Source organism: Delphinus delphis, chromosome 10, assembly GCF_949987515.2.
Source record: "Delphinus delphis chromosome 10, mDelDel1.2, whole genome shotgun sequence".
Classification (NCBI taxonomy): Eukaryota; Metazoa; Chordata; class Mammalia; order Artiodactyla; family Delphinidae; genus Delphinus; species Delphinus delphis.
Genome location: NC_082692.2, coordinates 99,545,057 through 99,556,423, shown reverse-complemented (window position 1 = coordinate 99,556,423; position 11,367 = coordinate 99,545,057). Strand labels below are relative to the sequence as shown.

Below are 11,367 nucleotides of genomic sequence, written 5' to 3'. Positions count from 1 at the left end.
TACTCTGCAGCCATTTAAAATGACGAGATGGATTAAAACAAGGATGAGGTGGTATTTCACACCCAGTAGAATGACAAATATTTAAATGCCCATCAATACCGCGTGTCTAGGATGTGAAGAAAGGCACAGCTGTCGGGAAGGTAAGTTGGTGGCCACATAGAAAGAATTGAGTAACGTCTAATACAACTAAGATGGATTCGTGCCACATCCCATCCATGTCATTCTGGGTATAAATCTGAGAGGAACTCTTACACTGATACACTGCAATCTTAGCAAAAATTCAAAACAACCTAAATGCCCGCCAAGGGGAGATTGGACAAATAAACTGTGATCTGTTCACACGGTGGAATAGTACACAGCAGTGAAAATGAAATAAAACAGAAAGTATCTGTGGAATATGTCCCCACTTCTGAGAAGACAGAACTCGTGTGTGTGTGTGCGTGTGTGTGTGTGTGTGTGTGTGTGTGTGTGTAAGTGAAGCCACAGAAGAAGGTCTGAAAGGGTTCATTCTAAGGTAATAGCAGTGGTTACCTCTGAGGAGGGTGTAGGATTTGAAGGGGACAGGTTTAGAACAGACTTGCAGTTTTCTCTCTGTAGTCCTATTGTTGGGATTTTTCCAGGGGACTCTCCATCACCAGAGGTCTGGATTGAGGGAGGCACCGTGTTCTAAAGTGAAACTGGGTATCACTGCCCTGCCTAGCACCCTTCGTGGCTCCCCACTGCCACGGGTGAAAGCTTGACCTCTGTCTTATGGAGCCTCCTTCCCCCTGGAAACCCACAGTCCAACCACAATGAGGCTCTTGGAACTGGTTAGGTGTTGAGAGCTGGGTTTTCCCCTTTGTGTTTCCTCTGTGTGTGTATCTGTTAGATTGATGTCACAATGGCCCCAGTTTTTCACCCCTGTCCATATCCATGCCCATTTGCAGTATAAGTTTGCAGCTCCTCCTACATGCCTTGAATCTGAGCTCGCCTTATGACTTGCTTTGACCAACCCTGCATGGTGGACATGATGTCCAGTCCCAGTCCCATGTGAACAAGGCTTCTGGATGCTGAGCATCCCATGGCCCAGTCTCCCCTGTCACCCAGCCCACAGCCAACTAGCCAGCCCTCCAGCTGACCACAGATGCTTGAATGAACCCAGCAGAGATCAGCCAAGCTTGGTCCAGATCACCTGGCTGACCCGCAGAGTCACGAGCAACAATACATGGTGTGTTGTTTGAAGCATGAGATTTGGGGGTTGTTTGTCACACAGCATAAGCTAGCTGATACACTCTTCCTAGAAGGCCCTCCTTTATCTCCACCTACCTTCTCTGGACCATTTCTCACTCATCCTTTTGGCCTCAGTGTAGACATCACTTCCTCAGAAAAGCCCTCCCTGACACCCTAGGATGTTTGGGGCCCCTGCTTGTGCTGCCAGCAGCCCCTCAACTTGCTCTGTGGGAGCCTCTAGCACCCCAAGTTAAAACACTGCCTTACCTGTCTCCTTGAGTTCTGAGAGGGAGTGGGGGTGGGCAGGGCTGTGTCTATCTTGTTCCTGGTGGTGTTCCTTGGTGCCCAGCACAGCACCTGGCACGCAGTAGGTTCTCAGCACCCATTGCTGTGGAAGCCCCAGTGCCAGAACCCAGCTTGGCTGAGTGGAGGGAGGCCTGAAAACCATCTGCGAGAACCATCTAGAGCAGGAGATGAAATGAGGCAAAGAGGCGCATGGAAGCTGGTGCCAATGGGGGCAGCAATTTTGATCACATTTCCAAGAACTGAGAAGTAGAGAAAGACTCAGTGATACAAACATTCCCACGAGCTTCATCTGAAACCCTGCTCCAGGGCTGTGCCAGGACAGAGTTTTGCATTTGGAGGGAAGAAGTTCTAAAATGTGCTACGTGATCTAAAAATTCTTCTAGAGGATTGCCTTTTCACAGGGAAATGGTAATTGTGGGGATCAGGCTTCTGGAGAGAGGACAGGTTCCTTGGTGAACTCATGAGACGCGTTTACTGAGGCCTGTACGAAATGTAAGTTTTGCCAAAAACTTTTTTTGCCATCTTGTAACGTTGAATGAGGTCCTCCTATGTGTGAACTTACAGTTCTGCAGGTTTCAGTTCTAAACTCTTTGAAGCAGTGCCTGTTTTGTGTTAACTCTAACCCCTGTAGCATGAGGACATCTGTGACTTTAGGTCAATAAATGCATAGACGGCAGGGTAGAAAGAGCTGCCATGTTCAATGTCCACATATTTTATATTCACTGTTATATTTATACGTGAAAAAGCTAAAGTTCAGAGAGGACCTGCATCAGGTCTCCCTAAGTCCAGACCCTGGGCTACAACCTGGAAGCTCTCTGCTTTAGTTAAGAAACCATCCCTGACTCCAAAATAACAGTGGCTTCAACATGAAACCAGGAGACTGTTCTCTCATGAAACCCCTCAAGCCTCGGTTGTGCAGGGCTGGTGAGGCAGCATGGGAGACCCAGGCTCCTTCCTTCTTGATGCTCTGCCATTATCTGCCCACAGATTCTACCTCATGATCCAAGAAGCTGTTGCAGTGCTGGTCATCATGACCACATTCTAGCCACCAGGAAGGAAAGAAGAGAGGACATGGTGGACACCTCCATTCTCTGAAATGCACAACCCAGAGACTGCACATATCACTTCTGATTATAGTCCTTTGGCTAGACCTTAATGTCACCTACATGCCATTGCAGATGCAGGGGAAGCTGGGAGATGCAGTCTTGTGCTGGGTGGCAAGGTGCCTAGCTAGAACTTGGGCTGATAATACTAAAAGAAAGAAAGGGAATGAATACTGAGGGCAGTTAGCACTTGCTTCCCCCTTTCCTGAGACACCTCCAGTATTTTAATCTCTCTACACATCTATCTCTCACTATAACAGGAGCTGCTCCTTTGAACTTGGTTCATGTCTCTGGGACGGGAACTCACATTTATTGAATGCCTATTATGCACCTCATCTCTTGTATCAATAATCTCAGTCCCTTTAGACAATTCTACCAACTGGGATGATTGATTCTCCCCTTTAAAGCTGAAGGGCCTGAGCCCTAGTGAGGTTCAAGGATTTGGCCTGAGGTCACACAGCTGGGAAGGGCACCCACTGTCTCCCAGGGGCACTTTGGGGTATGTGGAACACATGTCTCTACTAGAGGGCAAGGGGCAGGCTTCATGCGCTCTCCTCCCAGAGGCAAAATCAGGGGTGAGAGAGTTCTGTGGCCCCGACGCTGGCCAGGTCACAGCCCAGAGACTTGCTCCCTCCAATCCATCTCTGAGTCCCCAGCACGTCCTGGCCTAGGGTCAGCTTCCTTAGACTGGGTTGAGTGATGATACGATTGTACACAACAGGCACTCCATAAACCTGTTGGCTTCCTGAAGCCTGGACATGAGCTGGGTGACACCCTCTCTCCAGCCTCAGTCAGCAGCTCTTTGCCTTTATTTATGGCGGGTTCTCCATCAGTGGCTGTCAAATCAATTATAAATTAAGGAAGTAAGGAGGCTTTTCTCTCTATCAGGAAAAGCCAGCGAATGTTCTGGTTTTAGAGTAAATTTTTTCTCTGGATGTGAGACTGAATCCCCGCTGTGGGGGGAGGCTGGACTAGCTGGGCGTCACCGACATAGAGTCCCTCCCCTCTGGCCCGCTGTTGGTTCTGGCCACGCTGTCTCTGGCCCTCCTCCTCTAGAAACAAGCCCCTGAGGTTTTCTTTGGGCTCCTTCCTGTCCCCACCCTCAGACCATTTGGTTTCTGTGGGGTTAACTCTACCTTTGGCTGCAGAGGCAAGCAGGTAACCCAGGCCTGGCCAGTCAGAGGATGAATCCCCATCCCAGCCTGATCATAGGCTTAGGGGCTATCAGGTGACCCAGGCCTGGCCGACGAGAGCCCTACCTGGGAACTGTGCTGGAACAGATGAGAAAGGGAAGACCACGTTCTGTAGGCCTTGCAGAGCCTGGAACTGCTGGTGGCCTTTATGCCACCTCTTGAGAACAGTCAGCCTTGCATGAAGCCAGCACAGAGGAAAGTGCAGCCAGAGCGGAGACGTACAAGCCAGATTAACATCATCCGAGCACTGCATCCAGCTGTGCCTGATGCCCTGAGAGTTTCATTTCTGGGAGCCAATAATTTTTCCCTTTTGCTTCAGTGCTATTGAGTGGGATTTCCTGTCACTTGCAGCCAAAGTAATCCTGACCGACATCACCTAGGGAGACAGAGTTAAGAGGGGCAACAATAGAGACCCCAGCCATTACCCGCTCCAGTCCCTCCATGGCACTGGAGATCTTCCTTCTCAGGCTCCTGCCGCCCTTTCCTACCTTGGAGGATGAGGGTAATTTGGGAGCTACATCTCCATCCCATTCCCCTTGGAGATGAGGTCCCTGGTAGGGCCAGCTCTGAGCCAAGGCTCCGGTAATGCCAAAAGTCTCCCACTGTCTGCTGTGTCCAGGAAGCAGGTTGGCTGCATACTGAAAGCTCAGCAGATCCCATCAAGGTCAGCTTTGAGATTCCTTTTTGCACATAAGGAGGCTCAGAGAGGTGACAAAACTTGCTTGCGGCTTCACGGGTCACCTGGATCTCTGTGACTCCAAAGTTGGGGGCTTTTCTCATTCCCGGGCCTGCTCCCCCCACCTCGTACTCCCAGGGGGCTCTGACGTTGCCCAAACCAGGCAACCCAGGGTCAAGGGTCAGGTGGACGCCGCCCTGTTCCAATCCATCCTGCAGATAAAGAGCTTGAGAGTGACACAAACCACCACCATCAACACCAGGTATAGGAGCTGAGCTTTTAATACCCCAATTTGCCTTCGTCTCCAGGCAGAGCTGGGGAGAGGTAGAGCTTCCAGCTTTGGTTACGTGGAGGAGCAGGGGCAGTTGCTGAAGCAGCTCAGTTTCGATGCCCCAGCGTCCCAGCCAGTTTCACAGCAAGGACTCTCCGCAGTGCAGAATGGACTGGAGCTGCGGAAGGCTCGGCCAGCAAGGGAGCCGAAATCTGAGACCTGTGGACATCCCCAGGGAAGGTGGGCCCAGCCAGATTTCCCATTCTTTGTTTCTAAGCTCTGTGAGACAAGGGTGACATTGGGGACCCAGCTCCCCATTAAATGTGGGCAGGTAAGCATGGCTTCTAGAAGCTCCATACTGGCCCAGAGACGCTGCAGCCTGAGTGCTGGGGTGGAGAACAAGTGGTTTCCGGAAGCTGAGAGAAAGGCCTGTCTCTCCATGGGCCACACAGAAAAGGGGTGGCCCTAGTCTTGGGGCTCCACGCTGGAGGTGAGATTCCCCAGGCCTCGGTCCCACACTCTGAACCCCCCATGTTTTTTCAGTCCTGATGACTGCGTTCTGCACTTCCTTGACTGTCCCTCCCGTGGCCCGACACCCAGCCCTGGTCTGGCCTTGACGTCTGGCTCATTTTTATAAACCTGCTGAGGCTGGTTGCTCAGGGCCTTGCCCAATCTCAAAATGGTCACTATCAAGAGGAGATGATCACAGCAATGAATTAATTATATACATTGATATTATTTATAATGTTAACTACAGCCTGTACAGCTCCTTACCATTTACAAAGTGCTCACACACACATACACACACGCACACGCACACACACAATCTCATTTGATCTTCACAGCAGCTGTGTGGGGGATTTGGAATTTCCACTTTATGGGGCAAGAAAGTGAGGCCCAAGGAGGAAAACAACTGCTCAAGGGCATCAGACAAGGGTGAGCTGCTGCTGCTAACATGGTTTTGAGAGGATAGATATGCTCTCCCTGCCCATTCATCTCTCCATTCATGTCTCCATTCATTCCTTCCTTCAACCATCTAGCATTTATTAAGCACCTACTATGTGCCCCACTCTGTGCTACACACTTATCCCTAAGCTGGGACACTTTTCCAGAGCAAGAGTTCTCGTGTGCCTGAGAGATGAGTTTGGGGGGAAAGGGGGGTACAGATCCCACCGGCCCCTGGGAAATCAGGACTCCAGACTGGGCCGTCCCTGCCAAGTGAGGAGCCTCATTTTTCTCTCATTAATTCTCTTTTTGTTTGTTTGTTTAAACTCAGGGAGCCTGTGTGACCTGGTTCCGACAGGCACGGCTCCTGATGGGGTGGCTGGGGTGGGGGGCGGGGGCTGGGAGACTCCTACAGTTGGCCACAGAGTCCTTAGGCAGGCGCCACCTGGCTGGTCTCTGTCTTGGAGGCAGTGGTGGAGGCCTCATCGTCACCCAGTGGGTTCCTGCCACAGCACAGGGTGGTGAGCATGCAGTTCCGGAACTGGAAGAAAGGGCATGAGTCAGTGTCAGGGTCCCCCAAAATGTGGGTGGCAACCGGCATGGTCGGTGAGATTTGCCTCCACCCCCGTCCCGCTTCTGGCCTTCCCAGCCTCCACTCCCCTCTCAAATGGCTCCCTGTAGGAACTTACTAAGCCTTCACGACCCCACCCGGAAATGCCAGGACCAAACCTCAGGGGGCTTTGTCACTGGTAATCCATGATGCCTTCTGTGTGCCAAGGGCTATCTGTAAATTATCTCATTTAACCCAAGAGTTTAGGAGTTCACCCTTCCTATGGATGAAGAAACTGATGCCCAAAGAAGGGAAGTGACTTGCCCAAGGTCACACAGCTAGAAACTAGCAGAGCTGGGATTTGAACCCAATATGTCTGACTCCATGTTTTCCCCACTGGATCAAGGGATCCGCAGAGGAACCACTGGTCTGTGTTAAAGGACCGCTTTATCCTTTCATTCCTTGGAACAAGACTTTTTAGCTCCCTGTCCAGCTGTGCGGAAACTGTCACCTATTCCCAGGCTTGGGACTTTGACCGTTTGACCTTTAAAGCAGGCCTCCGAAACCATCTGGATGGGTGCTTCTCATTCTTGAGCCAGCATCAGAGCCACCTGGAGGGCTTGCTAGAAATGCAGGTTCCTGGGCCCACCCTGAGCCTCTAATCAGAAGGTCTGGGGGTTGGCCCAGGAGTCTGAATTTCTCCCAGATGACTCTGACACCCCGGGGAAGACCAACTCCCTGACCATTTTGCAGGTGGAAAGACCGAGGGTCCAGTCAAGAATGTGGCTCGTCCTCTTGTGGCCTTGGGGGACCTGGACCCTCCCGCCTCACCAGCAGGCACCTGCTTGTTCATCATGATGTAGATGACGGGGTTGTAGATGGAGGAACTCTTGGCAAAGAATGACGGGATGGTCATGAAGATGGGGCCAAAGTCGGAGCCCTGGTGGGTGAAAATGTAGAACGCCACGCTGGCATAGGGCACCCAGCAGATCAGGAAAGCAACGACCATGATGATGACCATGCGAGTGACCTCCTTCTCGGCCTTCTGCGTGGTGGCCGACTCCTGCTGTTGGGCAGCTGCCTGCGGGGAAACAGGGCCTGGTGTTCAGACTGAGGCTCCTCTGGGACGGGGGCTGGGCTCAGCCCAGTCAATGTGCGTGTCCCCAGCGCCCAGCATAGGACCATACCTCCTTGACTGTGAAGACCAGCTGCCCGTAGCAGAAGAATATGATGACCAGGGGGATGGTGAAGTGGACCACGAACATGTAGATGACGAAGGACTCATTGTTGACCTCTGGCGAGAGCGTGTAGTAGTCAATCCCGCACGAGCACTGCATTCCCTCTGGGATGTACCTGAGGACCGGTGGGGAGATGGGGCGGGAGGGGCAAAGGGAGACCCACATGTGAGGGACTTGGGAACAGGCCCAGCTGACCAGAGTCCCCTGCCACCGCCTACTGTAGGGCTGGTCTCACTCTGGGCCTCACTTTCCCTCTCTGTAAAATGGGGATAATAAACCTCTCCTTGGTTGTGTGACTGAGGATCACATTGACTGAGGTAAGCGATTCAAATGTACCTGTGGAAACAGTGTTGTTTCACTGTTCGTTCAGCGCCGTGTTATCCCGGGACCACAGTCTCTCCAAGTCTCTCATTCCAGAGGCACGCCCCCAACCCTGTGCCCACCACCGCGCCGCTCTGCCCCGCCCCTCCCAGCCTGCCACTCCCCAGCAGCCGGAGGCCAGGCCTTGGGCCACACAGGGCACAGGTTGGTGGGGAGAAGGGAAAAGCCCTGCCAAGCTCTGTATTTGAGGCGCCCAGGTCTTTCTAGGCCAAAGAGGGGCACACAGGGTAACTAAGGGATCTTTGCACTTTCTGGAAACAAGAGGCCCCGGGGCATCTGGTTAAGATGTTTGGGTGATTTCAGACGATGGTGACACTGGACCAACCTCGGAAAACCCAGTGTCTGTTAGCTGTGCCTACCAGGATGTAACCGGGCCAGACTGGAGAAGACAGGGAAGGGGACCAGAGTTGTTTGTCCCTTGCTGAATTGCTCAAATTCAGCACGGGGCAAAGAACACTGGCCCCAGGAAGACTGAGAGAGGAGGAAAGTGGAGAGAGATGGGAGTTTCCCGGAAGCAGAGGGACACGAGGCCGCCTACAGAGTCACTAGTCCAATGTCCGGAACCACTGTCCACCGCAACCCCAGCTCATCTCAGCCCATTTGGAGATAACAGCCTAGAGTCTGGACAGGACTGCTTCCCAGAGGCTACAATGTCACACCTGCACGAGGAAGGCTCTGCCTCCCCAGGTGCTGAGGCCTAAGGTCAGAGGAACTGCTCAACAGGGCGCTGGACCAAAGAGGATTGGAATCTGGCCCTGGCTTAGTTGCGGATTAGGGGCACAGCCAAGGTGAAGGGTTGGGGCGTCTTGGAGTCCCCTTGACATGGGGACCAGCCCCATAGCAGTGTCAGGGGCTGACCCTCTCTTCCCTGCCCTAAACCTCAACCCCATGACAGCTGCCAGCTCGGGACCTGGAACCAGACAGCCCCCCTGGCTGGAGGACCCTACAAAGAGCCCTGGAGACCCTTCCTTCCCTTCCACTCGGTGATGTTACCTGGACCAGCCGACGAGGGGGGGCGCGGCACAGGCCATTGCCATGATCCAGGTGAGGGCGAGGCCCATGATGGCATGGTTCTCCCCGAAGCGGAAGTTGCTCATGGGCTTACACACCACCACGTACCTCTCGATGGCCAGGACCACCAAGGACCACAGGGCAATTTCACCTGCAAGGTAGCCAGCTGTCAGTCAACACACCACGTGGCTGGACCTGTCTAAGGAGGGGGAGCTCCCCTGAGGGATGGGGTGAGGGCAGTCAGGAAAGCACCTGGGGGCGGGCCTGGAGCAAGGCCTTAGGTTGCGGAGGGCCTGGACACTGAAGAGCGGGTGCGGGGCAGAGGGGCCTATATGCCGCGCAGAGTAACTCCCAGGAAGGTTAGTTCAGCTCAAGGGCTCTGGGTTCTTGAGGGACACAGAAATCGGGTCACGGGGTCATGGCTGGACCGGGAGCCCTGTAGGAAGTTTTTATAGAAAAATGTGTCCTTCATGGGGCAACAGGCAGAGTTCCTGTCAAAAGATATTGCAGAGGCAGCAGAAGCCTGGAGTTGGGAAGCCTTCCCTCCCTCCTGGGCAGCGGCCTCTCCCCTCCAGGGAAATGTAACAACATGAGTTATGTGGGACCCTCTCCTAGGAGCCAAGGAACTGCATAATGTTTTGCTCAGAGAAAGGAGGAGGAAATAATGATGTGATTCAGACATCTGCCCTGCATATCACCCCAGAAACTCAGGAGGGAGGGTGGCCATAGGAATTATCAACCAAACTAGGACACTTCTGAGTGAAAGGGAACACTAGTGAGTATTCCAGGACCATAGTTGTAGCAGAGACGAGTCCGCCTGTGTGTGGCACCCTTCTGGCCTGAGACTGTGTGACTGTGGTCACTGAAGGTGACAAACACCCAGTGATGGCCAGAGTCCCAGGAATGGGGCGGAGGCAGCAGCCTGGACACAGGTGGGAGAGAGAAGACAGGAGGCAGAGCGTCCTTGTGGCTGGTTCTAGGCTCTCCCTGTCACCCTGGCTTTGTAATAATGACCTCTCGTGTCTCCTGCTTGCCTGAGAGGCCATGTGTCCCCAGAGAACGTTCCTCGATCTGAGCCAGGAGACCTAGGTCCTGGTCACTGCCCTGCCATATCCCTGAGTCACTCTTCCCCTCTGCACACTGCAGTTTTCTCATCTGCTAAATGGGATCTATTCTCTGCAGAGAATCAGTTTTTCAGTTAAAGAAAGTATTTTAAACTATGGTTCAGAGCTACACAGATCACCTCACAGGTCTAACGTCTCCCTGTAAATGGACTCATCAACGCAGAAAGCATTCAAGCATGGCAGAGAGGCTGGAGGTGGGCTGGGAGGGAGTCAGCTAGATGTTGGAGAAGGACCGAGCCCATCTCCCAGTACAGGCAGTCAGTGACTGGAGGACTCAGAGCCCTCCTCCCGCCCCAGGCTGGGAGCCCTGAACACAGGGATCTGTCTTGTCCAGCTCTATCCCCAGTGCCCGGCGTGGGTCTGACCCAGCACAGCTGCTGCGAGGGAAGCAGAATATGTCCTGAAGGGCCTCAGAGACATGGGCTTGAAACTCAGCCCCGCCAGACACTTGATGTGACCCCAGCAAGGCCCTTGACTTCTCTCATCTGCTTCCTTGCTGGAAAGCAAGACAATGACCCCACTCCAAGTGAGATCAACAGTGTTCAGTGCCCACCCTCGACAAACGGCAGCCTAGCTCATCATCACTAAAGTGTTTGTTGATTAAGTGAGGGCTTTGGATAATGGCCTCTCAGCCACCATCCCCAAGGCATAGGCTGTCCCCAGACACTGGCCCCCTCACGCCGCAAGCTCCCGGCTCCTGTAGCCCCTGTCCCCCGCACCCCAGCTCATACCGCCCAGGGTGGCAAAGAAGCCCTCCAGATTGCATCCCGTGGGCCCGAAGACGAAGTACGCGTGCAGAGAGGTGTAGAGGGTGGTGGTGAAGCCACCGAAGACCATGAAGAGGTTGGCCACGGCCAGGTTGAGCAGGATGTAGTTGAGAGGCGTGCGCAGCTTCTTGTGCTGGACCGTGACGTAGAGCGTGAGGAAGTTGATGGGGAAGCCGAGCACGATCAGCAGGAACATGTAGGCGGCCAGCACGGAGAACTGCCACGGCTCAGCCAGGTAGTACTGCGGGTACTCGAAGGGGCTGCGCACCACGCCTGTCTTGTTAGAGAAAGGCACGTAGAAGTTCAGGCCCTCCGTCCCGTTCATGGCTGCGGCCCTTGTGGCTGCCCTGCGGCAGCTCCAACCGGAGGATGCTGCTGAGGCCTGAGCTCAGCCACGCAGGGCTCCGGCTGGATGACTCCAGGCTCTGAAACCCGCCCCCCCCCCCCAGGCCCTTATAAAGTGACCTCCCCTCCCTAAGCTCCTGGCTGAATCAGCACCTGCGAGATTGGGGGCGTTATTAATCATATTAATCCTCACTGCTGCAACTGGGGGCCTAATTGGCTTCCAAGAGGGGCCAAGGTGACTCCAGGTA

At 53.6% G+C, this 11,367-nt stretch overlaps 1 protein-coding gene across 1 annotated transcript; it reads right to left on the bottom strand.

Moving 5' to 3' along the window:
• Positions 1-4,779: 4,779 nt before the first annotated feature.
• RHO (rhodopsin) lies at positions 4,780-11,099 on the bottom strand. The gene is made up of 5 exons (XM_060023094.1): positions 10,739-11,099; positions 8,866-9,034; positions 7,441-7,606; positions 7,095-7,334; positions 4,780-6,244 (listed from the first exon to the last, which is right to left on the bottom strand). Exons 1-5 carry the CDS (start codon positions 11,097-11,099, stop codon positions 6,134-6,136), a joined length of 1,047 nt encoding a protein of 348 aa, XP_059879077.1. The 3' UTR covers positions 4,780-6,133.
• Between the last annotated feature and the right edge of the window lie 268 nt (positions 11,100-11,367).